Source organism: Protopterus annectens, chromosome 4.part0 (assembly GCF_019279795.1).
Source record: "Protopterus annectens isolate FY-2018-M chromosome 4.part0, PAN1.0, whole genome shotgun sequence".
NCBI classification, from domain to species: domain Eukaryota; kingdom Metazoa; phylum Chordata; order Ceratodontiformes; family Protopteridae; genus Protopterus; species Protopterus annectens.
Genome location: NC_056733.1, coordinates 1,995,913,608 through 1,995,937,790, shown reverse-complemented (window position 1 = coordinate 1,995,937,790; position 24,183 = coordinate 1,995,913,608). Strand labels below are relative to the sequence as shown.

The 24,183-nt window shown below is 37.2% G+C and overlaps 1 protein-coding gene across 1 annotated transcript in view; it reads right to left on the bottom strand.

Annotated features, from left to right (window-relative positions):
* The window catches only part of LOC122800093 (serotransferrin-A-like), a 276,007-nt gene that overhangs the window by 105,164 nt on the left and 146,660 nt on the right, over positions 1-24,183 (bottom strand). Inside the window, exon 10 of the mRNA XM_044069617.1 lies at positions 21,537-21,633. Coding sequence (XP_043925552.1) covers positions 21,537-21,633 — 97 coding nt within the window. The remainder of the gene's footprint in view (positions 1-21,536; positions 21,634-24,183) is intronic.

Sequence of the window (24,183 nt, the reverse complement as noted above, 5' to 3'; positions counted from 1 at the left end):
CATAAGCTCTTGATCCCCTGCAAACAACCCATCCCATACATGAGTTTAGGTCCCAGCCCTCATTACCAAGGTCTACCTTTGGAGATGGAAAGCAAAAAAATCATAGTAAAATAGAAATGCTACTCAAAGATTCAGTAACACAAAAGAACAATACAAGATGTTTTCCTTGTAGACATACCATTACAAATCAGTTTATGCTAGTTATGAACTGTATTATGTTGTGCAATGAATGTATCTTCAGGTCATTTCACAGAAAAATCAGACCAGTGAATAGAGCATTTTTGCTTATTAAACTATCTATCCAAGATGATAACTGTTTGATATTCTGAGACCTGTTAGTGTGAGTCCTGGAAAAGACTGAATGACTGACATTTTAGACTTACATACAAGTCTGAAATTACTGTTGCTTGGAATATCCTTTTTGTTTCTGTGGTATGGCAATCTTGGAGTTGGTATACACCAGTTCACAGGGATGGGGCCTTGCCTTCCTGCAAAAAAAACAACTTCAAAGGAAAATACAAATGTTTGATAGGCACCATTTTCCTTGCCTTTCTTTTTTTCCCCTCTCTCAGCTGGCCATTAGCTACCACCAGCTCCTCTTTTTATTCTCTGGGTGTACCAGATACACCTTGGTGTCCGTCTGTACCAGATACACCTTGGTGTCCATTTGTCTCAACCTGACCTTTGTCCAGGGCCAATGAGGAGAGTAAGGAGACAAATGCAGTTATACAGCATCTGCTCTTTGCTTAATTTTAAAGCTGTTACTAACTCTCCCTCATTTACGGCAGCCTTGTCAGCTTTGTGATTACTACTTTTGAGAGGTGCAAGCATGCTTCTACTCATATGCAACCTGCAGACTAGGGAAGTCACCACTTATGCAGTATATAGCTGCTCAGATGCATAAGCTGCTTATTGCAGCAAGGTTAGGCTGCTTCCCTTCCACCAGGGTGGGTGAACTGACTTTGGCCAGAATTCCCTTGTGGCTCCTCAAGTGCCCATGTTGCTAATAAAAGTCAGGTAATATTGGGGAGCAGTAAAAGCTTTATCCCTCTATGCTACTACGTTGCTGTTTTCCTTTACTTTCAGATTTTTTTTATAATTCTAGAGCTTGAAATTACAATAGGGAGCCATCAAAGGCAGCAATGTTTACATCTGGAAACAGAATTATGAGTACTTTAGAATGATAGAAAATGTGTAAGTCAGCATCTGTGCACCTGCAGTTGTTTTTAATTTTTGAAACCTGATTCATAAAATGAATGGATATCCTCTCATACTGATGACTGTGTTAATGACTGTTGAGGTAGCTGTTACAAATATGTTGTATTGATGTGTTAAATTTGAATATGCATGTCTCTCAAATATTCAACAAAGTCCAGAAGATTTACACACTTTACTCAGAGGTGGTTGCATAGGTAATTATATACCCCAAGCAGACTCCAAAGAATTTTTTTTCTCAGGTAGATTGCAAATGTTAGAGGTGTGATGAGGAAAAAAGAGGTAATTGGGAATATATATTTTTGGGAGTGTAATGAGTTGGCAGACTTTGAAGGTTCCCTGCAGACTACTATGTTGGAGGTGCTGGGTGAGCAAATTGGTGCAACTAAGGAAATGATTTTTTGAGCTATGATACAGAATCGGAATTGCCTAGACAGAGTAAGGCCTTGATGAGTTTAATTTTGGTGGTTGTCAAAAGGCAATTACTAGAAAATGGAATCAAAGTCTAAACCAACCGTACAAGAAGCAGTGAATATAGTAACAGAGATAAAAGAACTAGAAGTGGGATCTTTAGAAAAGGGTAGGAGCAAATTACACACAAATGGAAATTGTGGGCACAACACATGCAGAATAATGTTGAGGAATGAGGTTTAAAGGAAGGCAGGAATGAATGAGCTACGTTATGTTTGACTGACAATGACTGTCTAGAAGATTGTATAATGAAAATATGTCAACATGGTTTGTTTTCATTCATATAAATGTATGATTGCCTACATCATAAGTAACAATTCAATAAAGGTGTTTCTTGTTTAAAAAAAAATAAAAAAAAGTGGTAGATCTTACAGACTCTACTGCAGAGAAATTAAGGATGAAAAAAATATCCAGATAATCCAGTTGAGACGCTATGGTTAACAGACTTATATTTTGGTGGAGCCAATGTATTTCATGATTATTTATTCGCATGGTCCAACAGTGGCATATGCAGATAGAGATTGGGGACTCAAACTCAGCATATTTCATTATACCTACATTACTAAATTCATAAAAAAACAGCCCAGTATCAATGAACTGAATGCAACACTGCATCAGTAACATAAAGAAATATGAAGACACAGTTAGGGAACACTTACACTGAGATGTGCAGCGAAGTGATCAGTTCCGAGTGTAAGCACATTGGAATACAAAAGACAAGTAGTGTGGCTAATAATTTTGGGGGTCATAACTAATTCACAGAATTACAAAAAAACTATGAAAATAAGGAGAACAGCAAATATCAACAATTGCTGTCTTCCTGTAAAACTATTTTTACAAGGACAGATACTTTGCAACTCCCAATATGGAGGGGGCTACATCCCTAGTAGTTATTTATACTGACTTCCAAGATTGCCATATATATAACTGGATTTTAATTTTCTTATGTTTTCCTGACCATTTTAATCCCGGTAAGCCTGTGGCCTCTTTTCTTGGAGATCTAAAGTGGTGTTCATACTGTCTAGGGAAAACTTAATCAGGGCATTGGGGAAAGTCCCCTAACTTTTCAACGGTGTCATCCCATTCCTAGCACAAGTACAGTGGGAAGGAGACATGTAATGGAAGGGGCACTATTGCAATGAGGAGAGCAGATGGCAGAAAGCTTAATGGTATAATTTCAGCAATAAGTTAAAAACATGGAAAATACACCAAAGGAATTATGTAACACAGTAACCGCAGAGGTCACTATTAGTGAGAATGAAAACTTATAGTGTGCTGGAGGTGAGATAGTCCCTGCAGTACAATCTCTGCAAATAACAGATGCTGCATATATTGCAATGCCAAAAGCAGAGGGACTAGATAATACAACATAGATGTAATGGAAATGATACAGCAGGTGGACCCACACAATGATTCTGCCTTATCATGAGGCGAGACAGTAGAAAGACTTTTGAATATATGACAGTCTGCTACATAAAAGCATACAGAAATAAATATGCTTGAGGCAATGGAATATAATTAAGATAATGTAAAATGCTGTAACCAGAGAAAGAGCTGGGGGTTAGTTGGATGTCCTGTGCAAAATTTCATAAGTAGTTACTAGGCATGCAGTCCAGGAGACCATAAATGAGCCTAGCACAAATTCCCTATTGCCCAAAGCACTGCCCGATTAAGCGACTTGCTCAAGGTCACAAAGTAAGCAGATGAAGGTTAAGGGAATCGAATCCTGTAACACAGGAAGTAGCTCAGCCTAATCCTCTATGCTAGCTGCTAGTCTAGTGGCATCCATGCCTGTAAAATGATGTTATTGGTAAGGAGTAAAAAGCAACCAACACCAAGGACAAAAATAATAAAAAATGATTGTATTGATATATATTTTGTTTCAGACTGCATAGTGGTGCATTTAGGTTGTGAAGCTTGTGAGGCTAATCTTTTATTCATCTAGGCACACAGCAATTTTATGATTTAAGATCTGAGTCTTTTATGCTGATGGAAAAGTGACAGTAAACAAAATGTTATCCTTGTAACATTTATTTTTATAGGATTAATATGCAGTATAAAAAGATGGCATATTTGCAGTTTTGCCAGATATAATAGATGAAACCTGAAATCAGTATGTACTAAAGTAAATAATATTTAAAAAGTTAAATATTGCAACTATGTATGAACCCGGGTGAGAATGTGAATTTTTGTTAAATGTGAATTTTTGTTAAAAGAGGAAGGGAATATCTGCCATTTTCCCAGTACTCTTTATGTAAAAGTGACACTGGAGGGTTTGAGGGGTCATACAAAAATATTTTATTTTAGTGGTGAAGACACTCATTCAATAAATGAATGCATAAAAAGATGATATCAACAGTGTATAAAAAAGGGTATACTGGAAAAGGGGTACACTACTGATGCTCAAGTCCCAAGCATTCGAAAACCACTGTCTCAAAGCCAGGGGCTCAAGTGCCTTGTAGATCTTGTAGATCTTGTAGGCTACTGCTAAAGTTCAAACGTGAATATGAGTTTGGGTAATCAGCCTTGGGGAGGAAGTGGAGAGGGAGGGGATTTTAGGCTGTGGGAGCAGGAGGGGCGTTTTAGGCTTAGGGAATGGGAAGGAAGTCTTTAGGGTTAAGGAGCAGAAAGGGAGTTTTAGGTTTAGAAAGCAGGAGGGGTGTTTTACATCTAGGAAGCAGGAGGGGAGTTGTAGTGTTAGGTAGCAATTAGGGAATCTAGATTTAGGGAGGAGACTTGGAGTTTTAGATTTAAGAAATGACTGGGGACTTTAGGGTTAGTAAGGCAGAGTGGAGATTGGAGGTAAGGGAGCGAGAACTTGGGCTGGGATTGAATGGGAGTTTTAGGTTTAGACTTTAGGTTCTGGTAAGGATATCTAGTTTTATAGGGTTGGGTGTTGGGAGGGCTACATAGAAGTGGGAGATCAGGCTAGTGGAAGTTTGAGCACTTGCTTTTTTGAGCATGTGGCAGAGAGCAGGTGTATAACAGGTATGTAACAAGTTACCAGCATGCAAGCATCTGTAGAAGACCCCTGTGAAACAATGTAGGATGGAGTACAGAAAATGTTTAAAGTGTGTCATTTGTGATTTAAATGTGAAGAAGAACAAGAAGAAGAGATGCGTGGGAATGGAAAAGACACTTGCATTTGTGAATGAAAATGATAATGTGAGTTAGAAGAATATCAGAAATGATAATGAATGTAATAATGTAGATATCAGAAATGATAATGAATGTAATAATGCAGATATCAGAAATAATAATGAATGTAATAATGTAGATATCAGAAATGATAATGAATGTAATAATGTAGATATCAGAAACGATAATGAATGTAATAATGTAGATATCAGAAATGATAATGAATGTAATAATGTAGATATCAGAAATGATAATGAATGTAATAATGTAGATATCAGAAACGATAATGAATGTAATAATGTAGATATCAGAAACGATAATGAATGTAATAATGTGGCTATCAGAAACGATAATGAATGTAATAATGCAGATATCAGAAATGATAATGAATGTAATAATGTAGATATCAGAAATGATAATGAATGTAATAATGCAGATGGTAGTAAGACAGGAATATATGACAGACAGAGATGGAGGTGGGCAAACTTGGTATACGCAGAACAAATTTATTTATTTAATTATTTATTTATGTAATAAATAGCAATTCTGAACAGTAGACAGACTGTATAGGCTTACACAGTAGATCACGTAAGTTAGATACGCAAACAGAGAATAGGTCTGATTTATTAGGAACTGCAGTAGAAAATGAGAAATTAATAAGAAAAGGGTAGTGGAATAGAAACGGAGACTGCACTGTAGAAAGAAATTCAGTTGCAGAAAAATAAAAGATAGGAAAATAAAATTAAAAACGTTTCACCAAAACTTAGAAAGTAAAGGAAAGAATATTTTTGGACTGATGCCATTAAATATGAATAACATAACATTTATATAAGATATTATGTATTGTAGAATGGTATACAAAATTGGATAGAGCTGATATTTTTGTTACTAGAGATCAGATATGTCAAAAGACTTACGAATACAGACAAAAATATGCACATTTTTGTGGAATTTGTGGCCTGATTCATTGTTCAAGTTAGTACTTTCATTTGCAAAAGTGAATATACAAAGGTTAGCTCATATAATAATTACAAGAGTAAGGACCTCAACAGTGGTTGTGATGATCAATAGTATGATATTCAGAATTAGTGATTATGTATATATTCACATCAATAAAGTAGATGGAAGGATTGTTGTAGTATTTTAAACATTACATTATTATAAAATGCACATAACAGTAGCAGAAAATTTAATTGTGATCTTTAGAAAAGAAAGTTTCACAAGATATAAAGACACATATTCATTGTTAAAGTGTGAGCAATCAACACTTGGTAAAGAAGAAAATGCATATGTACTTTACAGGAAAATTAAACACAGACATCAATTATATAATGTCAGAACATAGATGGGAGGAAGCAAGTAGTCGTTTAACAATGGGTTTTATAGATCACGTGGTAATATGAGTGAGTACTGGAGAGAATGAGGAAGGAATAAAGGAAGGGAAGTTATTAAAGAATTGACAGAGAATATAATGGATAAAGAGAGGTAATATCAAAAAGTTTTACAATTATGGACAGATCACTAAACAGTAAGGTTTTTTTATGACTCGCAGCTGGAGTGTGGTTACTTTTTAATCATCTTCTTTCGACTGTTCCCATTAGGGAGTCGCCACAGCGGATCATCTGTTTCCATTTCTTCCTGTCCTCTGCATCTTGCTCTGTCACACCAACCACCTGCATGTCCTCTCTCACCACATCCATAAACCTTATCTTAGGCCTTCCTCTTTTCATGGTACCTGGTAGCGTCATCCTTAGCATCTTTTTCCCAATATACTCAGCATCCCTCCTCAGCACATATCCAAACCAACGTAATCTTGCCTCTCTGGCTTTGTCTCCAAACCTTCCAACCTGGGATGACCCTCTAATATACTTATTCTTAATCCTGTCCATCCTAGTCACACCCAGTGCAAATCTTAACATCTTTAAATCTGCCACATCCAGCTTAAACTTCTGCTTTTTTGTCAATGCCACTGTCTCCAACCCATATAACATAGCTGGTCTCACTACCCTCTTGTAGACCTTCCCTTTCACTCTTACTGGTACTCGTCTGTCACAAATCACTCCTGACACTCTTCTCCACCCACTCCATCCTGCCTGTACTCTCTTCTTCACCTCTCTTCCACACTCACCATTACTCTGAACTATTGATCCTAAGTATTTAAACTCATCTACCTTCGCCACCTCTACTCCTTGCATCCTCACCATTCATCTATCCTCCCTCTCATTCACACACACATATATTCTGTCTTAGTTCTGCTGACCTTCATTCCTCTTCTCTCTAGAGCATATCTCCCTCTCTCCAGGGTCTCTTCCACCTGTTCCCTACTCTCACTACAGATCACAATGTCATCTGCAAACATCATAGTCCACGGGGACTCCTGTCTGATCTCGTCTGTCAACCTGTCCATCACCATTGCAAATAAGAAAGGGCTCAGAGCTGATCCTTGATGTAACCCCACCTCCGCCTTAAATGCATCCGTCACTCCCACCGCTGACCTCACCTCTGTAACACTACCCTTGTACATATCCTGTACCACTCTTACATACTTCTCTGACACTCCCGACTTCCTCATATAATACCACAACTCCTCTCTAGGCACCCTGTCGTATGCTTTCTCTAAGTCTACAAAAAAAAAAAAAAAAAAAAAAACACAATGCAACTCCTTCTGACCTTCTCTGTACTTCTCCATCAGCACTCTCAGAGCAAACATTGCATCTGTAGTGCTCTTTCCCGGCATGAAACCATACTGCTGATAACTAATCATCACGTCCCTTCTTAATCTAGCTTCCACTACTCTTTCCCATAACTTCATGCTGTGACTGATCAATTTAATCCCATTGTAGTTACTACAGCTCTGCACATCACCCTTATTCTTAAAAATCGGTACCAAAACACTTTTTCTCCATTCCTCAGGCATCCGCTCACTTTCCAAGATTTCATTAAACAATCGGGTTAAAAACTCCACTGCCATTTCACCTAAACACCTCCATGCTTCCACAGGTATGCCATCTGGACCAACAGCCTTTCCATTCTTCATCCTCTTCATAGCTATCCTTACTTCCTCCTTGCTAATCCACTGCATTTCAAGATTCACTATCCGCACATCATCCAACCTTCTCTCCCTCTCATTCTCTTCATTCATCAGCCCCTCAAAGTACTCTTTCCATCTGCTCAACACACTCTCCTCACTTGTGAGTATGTTTCCCTCATTATCCTTTATCATCTTTACCTGTTGCACATCTTTCCTAGCTCAGCCCCTCTGTCTAGCCAATTAGTACAGGTCCTTTTCTCCCTCCTTAGTGTCCAAACTTTCATACAACTATTCATATGCCTTATCCTTAGCCTTCGCCACCTCTCTTTGCCATGCACCTCATCTCCTTATACTCCTGTCTACTTTCTTCATCTCTCTGACAATCCCACTTCTTCTTTGCCAACCTCTTTCTCTGTATACTCTCCTGTACCATGTCTCCTTGTCATCCTTCCTCTGTCCAGATGTCATACCAGCACCTTTCTAGCCATCTCCCTTACTAGCTCTCCTGTAGTTACCCAGCTATTTGGTAACTCTTCACTGCCACCCAGTGCCTGTCTTAACTCTTTCCTGAACTCCACCTCACAATTACCCTTTTTCAATTTCCACCATTTGATCCTTGGTGCTGCCCTCACACTCCTCCTCCTCCTCTTCTTGATCACCAATGTCATCCTACAAACCAGCATCCTATGCTACCTAACTACACTTTACAGTCTCCAATCTCCTTCATACTGGCCCTTCTACATAAGATATAATCCACCTGTGTGCAACTTCCTCCACTCTTGTATGTCACCCTATGCTCCTCCCGCTTGTTAAAATACGTATTCACCACAGCCATGTCCATCCTTTTTGCAAAGTCCACTACCATCTGACCTTCTGCATTTCTTTAACACCATACCTACCCATCACTTCCTCATCCCCTCTGTTCCCTTCACCAACATGCCCATTGAAATCTGCTCCAATCACCACTCTCTCACCCTTGGGTACAGTCATCACCACTTCATCCAACTCACTCCAAAATGTTTCTTTCTCTTTATTTTTTTCTTTTTATTTAATGTGGTTACGTTTTAGTAATAAACATAAAAAATAATGCATAAGGGAGAGGAATGACAGAACCATACCTCTCAAGCTCTTAGACCCAGAAATCTTGGCAAAGCCATAAATAATGGGAAGACAATGGCCAAAAACAGGGACAGTTTTTAAATATTGCTCTTACAAACAAAGAAAGTTGATAGAATAACAGGTTTTGTGATAGCTAGCATTTTCTGAAGGGTATGAACTCTGAAACTCAAATGTCTGTCATTATTTTCTGACTTGAATCTTTAATGACTTGCCATTAATTTGTCAGAAAATCACAGTTTTATGGAAATGGACAAAATATATGAGGCAAAAATCTGGGCATTCTGAGAAAATGTGTACAGTTGAAAGGTTTGGACAGAACATTTCAAGAAGAAAATGGATGACTGTATAGTTCAAATATGTTGTGATTTTTCAAGTGCTTGGTTCTTTCTTGAAATGGTACAGTATATATGTATGTATGTATGTATGTATATTTGCATACGTACATGCATGTATGCATACAAAGATATATTACATGGATTGCCTTAACTCTAAAAATAGTTTGAGAACAATCTTATAAACCACATGATTTCTTGTGTCAGTTTTATGTCTATGTTTACCTTATGTATAAATTTTAGTAAAGATTGTAAAAGATGGTCTTTCTAGAATATCTGTTCTGGCCTGGATCTTAAGTCAGTATAAAACACCATAACAACATAATTATGGCTACTTATGCACCTGTCCTTCTTTTCACTGAGGCCAAACTAACTGAAGCTTCAAATGGATAAAATAAAAATGGTAAAAGGTTCTACTCTATTAACACAATAATAAGTAGCTTTGTAACAGGGGGCATACCTCCTGACCCTTCCGCTTCCACACCCTCTTACTTACATATCACATGACTATAAACAATAAAGTACAATCACATTACATCCCTGCAAGTATACACACATAAACTGAATTAGCTATAATTTTCTTATGTGCCTTCAAAGATCTCCCACTGCTTTACTCTATGATTAACTACCCCACTGTCTCTTTTACCAGTTTAGTTCATGTGTGTACACATGCACATTCACATGGGATCTCCTGCTGCACTTCCTTAATACCTTTAACAAGGTTTGATCTAATATATGTATTTGGTTTGGTTAGACACAAACTTAGCATAGTCTCTTCTTACCCCAAACTCTTCCTTTCTCCCCAAGTAAAACGTAATGAAATGCAGACTCTTAAATTAAGTATATCAACTGGTTCATCAGCATTATCATTCAGCCTTCCTTCCCCTTATATATGCCCACTCCTTGCAAGCCCATTTCAATATGACTAATTCCTTGCTTCTTTTCTGTCCTCTATTCCATGGTTTATGGCATTCCATACCCCCTGGCTGATTTCCATTTACTTATATCCAAGTCCATTTCTATGGCTCTCCTGCCAAAAGTACTCTTCTCCTTAACATGCTCTTGTTTCTTCTTCAGCACCTCTCCTATCTAGCAAGATTCTCTTCATCTTCTTCTGTCTAATACAAGTTCTCACCATCTTATCCCCCCTTATTTATTTCTAGTTTCCACTCCCTGTGTGATCTGTCAGTTATCATTCTTGACTGCTTTCCTATCCCCATTTCCTTTTTTGAGTTTAAATATTTACTGTCTGCCACAGGTATTCACTTCTCCCTGGAACAGCCACTTGTAGTGTTCCAGATTGTTCCAGGCTCTCACACTGGCCATGTACCTCTTCTCTGGTGACAGCTACTTGATGCTGCTGCACATTTTGAACCCCTAAAACACTAAAATTCTGTTCCTCTAGTTCACCGAGCCATTCTGCAGCCCCCGCAACACACACAGGCACAGACATACACCCAAACACAGACAAAAAACAGACTTCCCGAATTTTATACTTGTTCTTGACTACCTCTCTTTCATCATATTTTCTGCATCAGTAACACTGTTGCTACACTTTAACATTTTTGCTTGGGTGTGGGATGGATTCTGGCCTCTCCACTATCCAAAAACATTTTTTTAACTTTTGGCTGAACTTGTAGAAAGGAAATTAGGCATTTATGGGACAAATACAGATTATTACATCTGGAGGTTTCCCATAGTAAGGTCACTTTCTCTATAGCTCTTTGTCTACCAAGATTTACAAAAGCAGTTTATAAAGTAAGTATGCTCCATTTTAAGCCTAGCCAACTTCTGTTTTAGTGCTTGAATTAACTTATCCCATTTGGTTAAAGAGTTGCCTTATGCATCCTATAGTCAATAAATATATATTACTCCTAATGAGAATAACTGGGATCATAACCTAGATAATCTGAGGGGACCCATGCATGGGGTAAAGCATGTAAAGCTGCCTCTGGTCTATTAGTAGTACAGAGGGCAATCCTGGGGTACATTTTCCTTTTCTCATCCATAGATCAAAGTTGAGCTTATTTATTTATTTTTATTTTATTTATTTTATTTATTTAAATTTGTTGACCGGGAGTGTCCGACTGGACGTAGGTCCATTTTCAGCAGAGGACCGGGGAGAAAAGCTCCACAGTAAAATAAACAGACAGTAGTTACATTGGATTTCATAGCGATTAACAATTTAACATAACAATTACTTACAACATATTTACAGATGAAGAACATAGTACATCAGTAGACAACTAGAATATTTATCTGTGAAGTACATAACAGACATTAACAAATGTTACAATGAGAAGTTCCTGCTGTATAATAAGTACTAGGCTTATGAGCATTTGAGCTTGCTATAATCAAGGTAGTTAGTGGAGTGGAGAGAAAGGTAGTGGTTGCATGGGGTGGATGATATTAGAGTGGGAGTTGCAAGGGCATAGCCAGCATGTTTTTAGGTGCGCTTTTAGTAAAGTTTTGAAGTGGGTGCATGATGGTATGGAGGTAATTGTGGGTGGGAGTGAGTTCCATAATTTGGCTATGGCGCAAGAGAATAGTGCTTCACCAGCAGAGTTATTGGCTTTAGTGATCTGCAAGTGATTTTTGTTGCTGGATCTTAGTGGTCTGGTGGTGCGATAGGGTTGGAGTAGATTCTGGAGGGATGGGACATTTAGTGGATGGTTTACTAATTTGTGGGCGAGTGAGAGTTGATACCATTGAAGGAGGTGAGGGAGTTCAAGCCAGCCCAGTTCAGCAAGTGAGAGACAGTGGTGACTAAGGTAGGATGCCCCAGTGGCGAATTTGGCGATTTTGTTGTAGCAGGTCTCTAGCTTGTTTAGATCACATTGCCTTAGGTTGGTATATATTGGAGAGGCATAAAGTAGGGTGGAGATAAGGTGGGAATTTGCTATTGAAATCTTTGCTGCTTTGGTGAGAAATTGCTTATTTCTGTATAACGCTCCTAGTTTTTTGTGGACTTTTTTTATGGTCATGGATATGTGAATGTCATATTTTGGTTTATTGTCTATTTCCACTCCTAGCAATTTGGTGTGTTCAGTTGGGTATATAGTGGTGTAATCTTTTGCTGTGATGTTAAAGTGAGAGTTGTTTTGAGTATGTTTGGTGGGTTGGAAGATGAGTAGTTTAGTTTTGTTTGGGTTGAGTATTAATTGTGCATCGGATAACCATGTTTCAACAGAGGAAAAGGCTTCCTGTGTGACTTTTTGCAGTTTGGGTAGGGACTGGGCTGAGCAGATGATGGTCGAGTCATCTGCGTATTGTATGAGTGTGCCATGTTTGGTGGCAGAGGCTAGATTATTGGTGTAAACATAGAAGAGTAGGGGTCCAAGGATGGATCCTTGGGGAACCCCTATGGAGACAGGTAGTTGGGGAAATATGTCATTCTGCCATACAATGGATTGTTGGCGGTCAGACAGGTAACTCTGAAACCAGTTGGTGACTGATTGTGAGAAGGATATGTTATTGAGGACAGAGATAAGTTGTTTGTGTGGGACCATGTCAAATGCTTTAGATAGGTCTAGGAAAGTAGCAGAGGAGAGATAGCCATTGTTTTTATGCTGAAGGATAGTGTTAGTAAAGGAGAGTAAGGCAGTGGTGGTGCTATGGTTTGGTCAGAAACCATGCTGAGTACTGGAAAGGAGGTTGTTAGTAAGTAGGTAGTCTGAGACCTGAGAGTGTATGCATCTCTCTAGTATTTTGGAGAGTGGAGAGAGAATAGCTATGGGGCGGTAATTGGTTAGTTCTGCGGAGGGTCCGCCTTTGTGGAGGGGAATTATTTGTGATACTTTCCACAGTGTGGGAACGTAACTTTCTGACAGAGATCGATTAATCAAGATGGACACTGGGTAGGCCAGAGCATCAGCTGCGATTTGTAGGTATTCACTTGGGAGGTTGTCTGCTGCTAATTTGGTGGGTTTAAGTTTAGTTAAGTGTTTTTTTTATGTTGGAGGTAGGTACAGGAGAAAAAGAGAAGTTGAAGGTGTGGGTTGGAGGGGAGGGGGGTTGTGTTGTTTAGCTAGTGATAGTATGGTTTGGGTGAAGTGTGTGTTGAATGAGATAGCAATATTTTCTGAGGAGTGAGGGATGTTAGGAGGAGGGGTACTGACTTTACCTGGGTGGAGGATGGAGTTTATGGAGGACCAGAATTGTTTGGGGCTCTGTTGTGAGGAGTCTAGGGCAGACTGGTAGTATTGGAATTTGTCCTGTTTTATTAGCTTTTTGACTCTATTGCGTAGTTCTAGGAATTTCTGTCTAGCTGAAGGGGTTTTGATTTTGCGCCAGTGCTCCCAGGCGTTATCCCTGTTTTTCATTTCTGACTTAGTGGTTTTCTGTAGCCATGGGGAGGGTTGTGCTTTGAATATGGATAGGGATGAACTTTGTTTAATGTGGATGGGGGGGTCTGTTCCAGAGCAGCTGTATCCTCTGCAAGATATATCTGTCCTTCCAAACCATTCTGTTGGTATTATAGAAGAGTTTTAGATCCCCAGAATGAGTATTTCTGATGCCATTTGACTTGCTGATGTGCAATAAATACATTAGTAATGGGTCAGAGAATGTCATGTATGCCAGACATAGGTCACCTCTTAGCAGTCTGTAGGATACAGGGTATAGTGACAGGGCTTTGAATTTGTCTGTGTAGGACATGCTATTTAGGTCTTGTATCCTTTTAGTAAGGTTTCTCTGTGGCTATTTTAGTTGTTTCATGTGTCTGGACAGATATGCCAAAGGGGACACTAAATTCAATGATTTGCCTAACGAGGGCTGAGTAAAGGGGGACAATGACATCTAGGCACAATCCTTTTGTTTATAAACTGTGAAATATAGAAGAATTTTCTTACAATAATAGATACATGTTGTTCAAAAGTTAGGTCACTATTCATATATGCTCCCAGATCCCAAACTGGTCAGCTATTAGAGGCATGTTGTTAATGTGGTATTTCTCTGGAGTAAATGACTCTCTGTGGGATACAATAACATACTTTTTGGCATTTAGTTTCAGTCCTTGATTTTGGAACCAATTATTTATTTGGGACTAACCTTTCTGCAGGAGAGCTAAGTCATTAGGAGATTCAGTGACTGCCCCTATCTTGCAGTCATCTCCAAATTTAGTCAGCCAAAGCCCTTTGGTATTTGGCTTTTACTTCAGAAAAGTAAATGCCAAACAGATGAGGTCTCAGCACAGAACCCTGGGGGACTCCATTAGTAACTGGTCTCTTTGTGGAGGTAACTTCCCCTGTTTTGATTATCTGCATCCTAACTGTGAGCAACTTGACAATCCAGTGGGTGATATAGGGATTTATTCCCAGTTTGTTTAGTTTTTCCTACCATGCCTGTGTGGGGAATTGACCAGGTCAAGGTATGTGGCATGTACTGTTTTGCCTTCATCCATTGCTTTGATGACCTTCTCAAAAGCATCCACCAAGATAAATAAGCATGACCTGCCATTGACGAATCCAAAGTGAGATGGGTCCAGTGTTTGGAGGTTCCCTATGTCTTCACTAATTAGTTCAATGATAAGTCTATCAATTGCTTTGCATATGAGGTTGGAGAGACTTATGAAGCTGCAATTGCTTGGGTCTCTGGAAGGTCCTCCCTTATGCAGGGGGATGTCTGTAGCTGTACTCCATTTGCTTGGTACAAAACCTGTATGGAGACTGAGAATGAACGGTGTTGTTATTGTTTTGGCTAAAACATCTTTCATGCTATTTAAAATACGTCCGGGGATATTGTCAGGACCCACTGATGCAGTATTTTCAGTTTTTGATAGCACTTTTAGGACTTTATCTTGTGTGACAGCTGCAGGCGAGCCAGTTTCAGGAATATCATGAGGACAGACAGAAGGGAATAGAGGGGTAAAGTTAAGAAAACATGACAAAAGACTGATTCAGTTACTGAACAGTTTGAGAAAGCACAACTCCAAGATGAACAAGCATAAGTTCAAAATTAGTTAAAAAGGTCAGAGCAGTTGCTTAATTACTACTGATTAAAGATAACTAAGCACTTATGAGATTTCTAGGTACCCTGCAGGACATCAGTGAACAAGACAAAGAACTTTACTGGAGTTATGTGCAACAAACTAGTTTTGATCTTCCCAAGTCAGTTATTATCACCATAATTAGACATTTTGACGTGACTAAGTCAGTTACATTACAATACAGTGCTAGGGAGAATGATGATGGTGCAATGATTCTCCAAGAAGAGAAATGTGACTAAGTCAGTTACATTACAATACAGTGCTAGGGAGAATGGTGATGGTGCAATGATTCTCCAAGAAGAGAAATCAGATTCAGGTTAAGTATATTTATTGCCAGTAAGTGTTTTAGTTCAGAAGGAATGTTCTTGCAACTGTTTAGCTAGAAGAAGTTTCACAAGTATGTCCAGGTGATTGAAGTTCAGGGCAAGAGGGACCATAAGCTACTATAGAATATTTTACAGCAGTTGCATAAGACACTATAAAGATCACAAAAGAATGCCATTAAATTTGCAAAAATATATTTAGATAGTGTGGAACAAGCCAGAAGATCAGATGCATCCAGTAGATAGTCATTCATAATTTACAGTATCATAAACAGATCTGCTGGAACATGAACTAAAAGTTATCTGGGATATAATGCAATTAGCCATGACTGAATAGGAAGTTTAATTTCACAAATATATTGAGGAGAACAAGTGAGGAAGTCAAAAATTGTTTTCAAAAAATACATACCAGAGTAAAAAATGTGCCATTCCCAAATAAATTCTGATCTCTTTATACATTTAAAAAGATGAAGCCTATTAGATTTTTGGTACTTATGTATTATTGCAACCAGATTTCTGACCTGCTGTAATTCATAATGTTACCGTGGAATGAGTTTATCTGTTCTGACATACATGCAATTGTTGGTGATTTTTTTCAAAATACATTTAATGTACTTTTGTTTATCTGTTCTGACATACATGCAATTGTTGGTGATTTTTTTCAAAATACATTTAATGTACTTTTGTCCCCCTTCATTATGTTAACATCAGAATGGAGTCCCCCGACCCTAACCCATGTCAGGTCATCATGCACCATTGGGAAATTCTGTTTTCAGTGATAAAATTTTACAGTGATACAAGCAAGGCACAGCAGAAGAATAACTGCCTAAATGCTCCATCACTCCTCAAATTTATGATGACTTCCACAAAGTATGAAGGCAAAAGAAAGCAAACCGAGTACTACCGACTGTTACACACCACACGCTCACAGTGCAACAAGTCCAAGTAGGATTATGCAGCATCCAACTGCAAGTATGGGCCGCCTACAGATTGTTACAAACAGAAAAGCAATGGCAAGGCTATGAAATGTGTATAACCTTAGAGAGTGCAGGGTTTACTCAAACAAGATGCCAGTAGAAAGTTAAAATAGCACTTTCCTTGGCCAGTATTAAATGTTTTAACGACATAGTAAAGCCAGTAAATGTCCGTGGCATAAGCACAACTGCAGAGTATGTCATTCAGAATCTTCTTGTGATAATACATAAGTACTAGATTTTCTATCCAAAAGTGGAAACCAGACATCAAAAAATGCTGCAAAGAATACAAGTCTCATTCATAATAAACAAGTGCAAAGAATGTGATGTACTTTGGCAGATACTGTAGTTAGAACAAGCAGTGTAAAACTGTGCCCAAGTAATTTGTAGCAAAATGAAAAAAAAAAGCTAATATTATTTGAAGTTTCCTGAAGTTAAAAAGTGGACTGATGTTGTACATCAATGTGAAATTACTGCAATAAAGGCTGGCTTTGCAAGGTATGGTACTCCTGATTTTGTGTTGGACAATAGGTCTTAATATGTAACTACAGAATTTGACTTTTTAATTAAAAAATAATTTTTAGCATGCTTTCGAGTACTAATTATGTACAAATTGTTAAATTGAAAAAGCTGTAAGCCATGACAGATATGACCCTCTCTGACCTTCTATTCTTTCACAGAATCAATGCCCTTTCAAGCACCAGGTTAAATGAACTAGTCATCAACAGACAAACAAGATACATTGATATGACAGATTCACATTCCAGTGTATCCATCACCTCTTGAACAAACTTCCATCATGTCAGGCAGAGTAACACCTTTGTCACCTTAAAGATAAACCTAGATAACTGGATGGGCAGCCTCAAATTCTTTTCTTTTATTGCCCTAAATGAAGCAAGAGGGAACTTCTGAATATAGATTATTTGGCTAGACTTGTAAAGCCCTGCAGACCAATTGACTAGCACTTGCCTATGACCCTAAATCATGAAGTACTTGATGAGCTGTCACACTTTTCCCTCCTAACTGACAACTTATAGAACAGAAACGGGAATGCAGCTGAGAAAAAATAAGGAAAGTTCCCCAGTGGGACACTTATCTGAACTAGCGAAAGTGAAGGCCAACAGTAGCAATAACTACTCACAGAACAGACTGACTGATGTCAAACCTGCATTTGGACTGGCAGTTAGATAGTTTGAAGATTTACGCGCATACATTCTGGCGAGATGTTTTGGTTATATGAAGGGATAACTCAACAATTTGGAATACTGCAACAGTGACCTAAGGAAGGAAATCAGCTGTTCTACAAACTTCCATTTCTTCATGGTACTTCCATATCTGAAGACATCTGCTATACATGAGAAATGACTCTCAAGCTGATACTGAAGGCCAAAGAGACACAGCCCATTATGCTAATGGGTTCAAGTGGTTTCCAGGGATGAAACGAGTTTGAGACAGGATCCAGCTAACTGTCTCCAACTACAGATATTACTTTCTTTGGCAAATCCTCAAAAATTCAGCATTGTGGCCTAACAGATGCTACTACTACTGAGAAACAATACTGACAGTAACCCATAAGGTCTGACTTATTTTTGTTTATTTCATTCACTGTTTATTAACCAGAGTCATTGACTGATCCACAAAGGATGCATTTCACAAAAAAGAAGCTCTAAATGGAGACTTCTTAAATAATTAATAATGAAAATTGACATGCTACTTAAAGAGTTAAGCAGGCTTACTGCAGTGTTCCCAGGTTAAGTGTACCATTGCCCATAGCAACATAGCTCTCAACCAAGTGAGGATAAATCTCACCAGAATTAGGGACAACTACAAAAATAATGAGGGGACAATGAGGGACACTTTTAAAATATTAATAGTATTTACTTGAAACATTAACAGAATAAGAGAATGTGAACTGATATACATCTTCTGAAGTAAAATAAGTCTATAACTCTAATTACTGCCATTAATTATTGTGTAATCCATAACTTTTTCTTCAAAAGTCATCAGTTTTAAGACGGATTAAGAGAGACAGAGTTAAAATTTGAGTCAAAATCAGGAACATCCCAGAAAACCACAGACAGTTGAGGGTATGCATAAAAACTTGGCATTGAAGTAAGTTCAGGACTGGAGTGCAACCTATGTAATAAATCAGCATATGAAAGAGCTGATTTAAATTTAAAAATGTTGGCAGCTGTAAGTCACTTACTTACCGCAGCGACACAGATTAAATACTAATGAGGTCAGTGCACACTGTGCATGGAATGTTTCCCTTGTCTACTGGTAATATGGTGTACAATGTTAAGCCTTACATACAGGTCAGCACTGAAGAGTAGGGACAGATATCAACCAGATGGATCATGCAAATGGACACTAAGTGCCAAGAGGCTTAGCTAGGTCACAAGCTGTTTTGACCACTTGTTATTTAATCAATTAGATAGTTCTTAACATTATTTTTATTTTTTTGTTAGCAAGCATTACTTAAAATTAGCTGCAAGTGTGCCTTGTGCCAGCTTTTTTTTTCTGAATTGCATCCTGAGTCTTTCATCCTGGTTATATGTCTTAAAAATAAAATGGTGGAATCTTAGAGAAAAATATCACTCAGAATTGGAAAAATGCATATTTTATTATATCTTCAAATTCCAGTAGTAATTCCTCTGAATCTTCCAAGAATGCAAGTATTATTTTATAAATTGCTGTACCCTGAGACGACATGATACTGCTGTCATTCTGAGGTGGATTTATTTTTCAATCAATCTTTATTTCTCCAACAATGCAATTGTGGCAGCTGTAATATGATAATTCTTAGTGTCTCTGCAGTGTGTGTTAACTGTAAGCTGCTAAAATTCCTTTCATTGCACTTTTAAAGCTTCTTATAGACAAGGCAGCTGAATGACAACTTTTTGTTAAGCCTTCTGCCTGTAATGCTTAGTAATCTGCCTCACAGTTTTACTCAGTATATTGTTTGGGTCTGACTCTACCTGTCATTTCACTGGCTTGCCTGCCTTATGTCTGAAAATTCACACATCACCAACCTGACTAAACAGACTTTCAGGTTTCTAATATCCATTCAGCAGTCTGGACTAATGACCCACATGTGTCATGCAGGCTGAGACACATTCCTTGTGAAATAAAGCAATATTTAAGCTACAAACAACACAATAAAATGTTTGTATGTTGCTGCCTATGTTGATAAACAGATGAAATAAAAAATCAGCACTGTTTTGTTAGTGCTTAACTATATTCAGTTGATATTATAAGTGAAAAATCTCTTGAATGAGGTGAAGGAAAAGGAGTGAATCACTCTAAAAATTAGAAAGATAAAAAGATTCAACGTTTCAAAACTATTCTTGATTTTTCAATTTCCTGTTTCTAATAATTAACAGCTCTAAGATTTTCTTTCCTAAAATAATTTCATCGTTAGCATAATACATTCCATTTGCAATGCTTTAATTTAATATTATTACTTTGGTTTAGGAATTTTATCAATTTCTGCTGTAATATTCAGTTTGCATTGATTCCATTTTTTTTTTTAAATTAGGAAGAGATAATGATCTGACTTAAATCTAAAACTAAGGGGAAAAGCAGGCCAAGGGTACCCATAAGGATTAATGTATTTACAATATTGGACCTTTGGTACCAGAGATCAAATTAGTGGTATTGTTACATGACCAAATTAATCAGCAGGGCTAAACTGTATCCAAAATGATCTGTCAGCAGGGGTGTTTAGCAGGATTTGAAATGTAATGTTTTGGGAATGTAGTTCTCTTCTCTTCTAAGAAATTTGCATGATAACTCTTTTCATATTTTTCTAGGTGCTGGGTAATAGTCATTTTTTAAATTCTGTATTCCACAACTTATCTGCCTATATTGCCTACTGTGGGTTAGTTTTTTGAAAGTCATCACCTTTAATTGGCCAGAAACATTCTGTGTCACTTGCATTACTGGAAACTTGAAATGCAGTTTATTGGACTTCTAACTTTGGGCAGGATTCAAAAAAACCCTAATGAAAAGCAGCTTCCTAAGCATTCAGTAGTAGCTAACATGAGCATAGCTCCAAAAGAAGACTTATGTGTGTTATATTATCTACCATCTTTTTGTGTTCTAATAAAGAAGTTATTTGTGAAACTATCGTGGATCGTGGTTCAGTCCTGGGAACTATATTTGGTTCTGTGGTGTTATTTCAAGTGTCGGGTTCCCTGGAAATTTGTTGTTTGTGTTATATGCAATTAAGGAAGTGCGCAAGCTTTAACAGCTGGTCACAGGCCCTCTGATTGGTTCTAAGACATTAAATACTGGGAATAAACCAATGAATAGTGAAAGTAAAAAAAAATATTGAGGCATGGCTAAAAAATGCATGCTATGTAACATACTCCACTTGGGGTATGAGATAATTGGCACCACAGTGTAATGTAGGAGAGAAAAATGTGGGCAGCAGTGCCAGCAGGACAGTTATACAAGAAGACATATGGATGTACACATATATGGCTGTGAACATATATGCTGGCATTTTTATACTCAATATACTGTACTTTGGCCTTATAAAAACGACAGGCACGTGGTGTGGGCCCTTGTAAATTAATAGGTAGTTATTAGTTAATCAAACACATCTGCGCAAAGGGCCCCTGTAGGGGGCACACAATTCCTTCCACATGCAGTCTGCAGGCATTTACACACATATGCTATAACTAAAATGTGTGTGTGTGTGTGTGTGTGTGTGTGTGTGTGTGTGTGTGTGTGTGTGTGTGTGTGTGTGTGTGTGTGTGTATGATTTACAACTAAACAGACGATTATACATATGTCCATTTTAATTTAACAGTTCGGTAACATTTTCACAGTCACTTTTGCTGAGAATGTTGCAGTAAAATACAGATATGAATTATTTGAATCTGTTATTGTGATTCTTTCAGTTATTTTCCTAAAACGAGTCAGGATTATTTTGGTATTTACCTTTGTCATAGAATTCTGCCATGACTGGAACTAACCCACAAAGCCCTGCAGTATAGAGGTAGCCTCCATCCAGAGTCATAACATCTGATTCTCCCTTCTAAAACAGAAAAAGAGAACAAAACCCTAAGTTGTAATATTCCCTTACACAATAAACTATACCGTGACTGACAGTTATCACTTCAGAGACAGTGTAGTACATAAAAACTAAATATTTCATACTGACCTTATTTTTTTCATTCACACAAATAGAAGTAATAATTGTAGCCAAAACTGAGAGCACTTCTAATATATTTATACAGTTTTACAGTACAATTTATCTCCATTTTTCATAAAGGATTTTTCCAACTAAAAAGTTTTTTTCACTTTACCTATTAATGTATACATTATAGTGCTTTAATTATCCCAGCAAGGTGCAGTGTCATGTTATAAAACTGTAGGTGGTTATTAACAATAAAAGCTATACAGAAAGTTATATATAGCCTATGTACTGCAGCATAAGGCAAATTATTGACACAATGTGACATTTGAACTAGAAAAGGGGACCTTTATGATCAACAACAGGAAAAAAATTTGAAATTAAGAAACTGATGTCTTTGAAGTGACAGTGTGTGTGTGTGTGTGTGTGTGTGTGTGTGTGTGTGTGTGTGTGTGTGTGTGTGTGTGTGTGTGTGTGTGTGTGTGTGTATGCATGTGGAGGTTGAAATAGACAGGCTGCTAGCCTTCCTAACAAGTTTTAATGCCTAATCAAGAGTAATGGGGACGTCTGTAAACTACAGGTTTGAATATTTAACAACATCCGTTCATTTACCAGATCGGTAGAGTAAGATATCTAAATGCAGCATAAAAATATTTTTAGCAGCATCCACTTAAAATAACAAATAATAATGCAGTACAAATGAAACAATAAGTGCTTACAGAGGCATTTTAAGAAGAAGAAACAGAAAAACAAAACCACATCAGTATGACAGTCCCCATTATGGTCATAATAGAGTAAAAAAAAATTAAAACATAATAAAACAGAGTACCTCAATTGTATTAGCATAATGCATGCTATCAAGATATGATGAAAATGTTCAATTTCATGTTTAGTTTCATGGTAGAGTTTTCCTTAACAGGACACTTTTCAGCAAAATCTTTATTTACCTTTTTTAACATGGCCTGAACTATGTAAAGCCCTATATAACAAACTTGACTAATTTCATTCACCTTATTTCTGAGGCCTTGAATAATACAACCCTTGTCAATGTGTTTTTTTCTGTTATAACCAACCTATTTTGCACCATCTTATGTAAAACAGTATTATCAGAATTAAAAAATGTTATAAAAATTGGATATAAATTCTTACATATTATAACTGGTTATATTCTGTCATATATCAGCATATAGCTGGTTATATGGTAGCAAATGACAGGAAGCTAAGCATATAGATTTAAAGGCATTTTTCTGGCAATGAGCTTGTAGTAATCCAGGTTCTACAAGATTTAGAAACAGGCTCTGACCTATTCAACATCAAATTGTTGACATTTCCAAGTCATTTGGAAATAGTCTGGTATGTATGCAGAGGACTGCAGAAGGAGAAGGTATACAGAGCCCATCTGTTCTGCTACGACTTCTTAAAATTACTTTGACTATGTAACATACCAGCAAGTTAATAATAAAACACAATTTTATTCTGCTAAGAACAGTATTTGTCATTTTGAAGCAAACATCTAAAATAGTATTTGCTTCTGTTTCAGATGGATTCATAGCCAGGATTTGGGCTTGGTAAAGATTTTTATGTATATATTTTTAGCAACATTAATGGTGAACTTCTCATACTTATTTTAACAGCCAATATTTGGAAGTTCACTGGTGCTGTATATATTATGCGTTACGGAATGTAGTATACAGTACTAGATCATGTCTGATTTGTATTGCATGCATTTAGTAATGCCAGTATCATTAGCTCTTTGCTGAAATATAGCAAAACGTTAAGTTATGATTTTAAACTAAATTATTAAGGTTAGTAAGGGTGCATAGGCTATTATTCATATACACATACATGGGTTTTATATATATATATATATATATATATATATATATATATATATATATATATATATATGCATTGTTTATGTATGTGTGTTCATATATATATATATATATATATATATATATATATATATATATATATTTGCGCAACATATACAACATAGACACACATACACTATCCATGGACAGCCAGTAAGAATTATTCATATGAATGACATGAACTGAACTTTCTTTCCTTGTTCTCATTTGCTTTTATTCCTACAGAGGTATTCAATATCTGTCATTTACAGTATTTAGTTTAATAGAAGAAAAAAAACATTCTTTTGACTATGTCACATAACTTAGTAATATTTTTTAGTATTAACAACAGGACAAAATGGTGAGTTTTATTTATTTGTCTCAGTAAATGCTTACTTGTGGAATAACTGACTTATTGTATACTATCATCAGACAATGAAAAAAAATCATGCATGTTTTTGACAATCTTATGAGTGGCTAAAAAGATTATGTACATCAGGCAAGATGGTGGATGATAAAGTGCAATTGCCTATAGGTCTGTAGACATCACTGAATAACAACACCAGCAAAACTCAGCAGAAATGAATTCACGCATTAC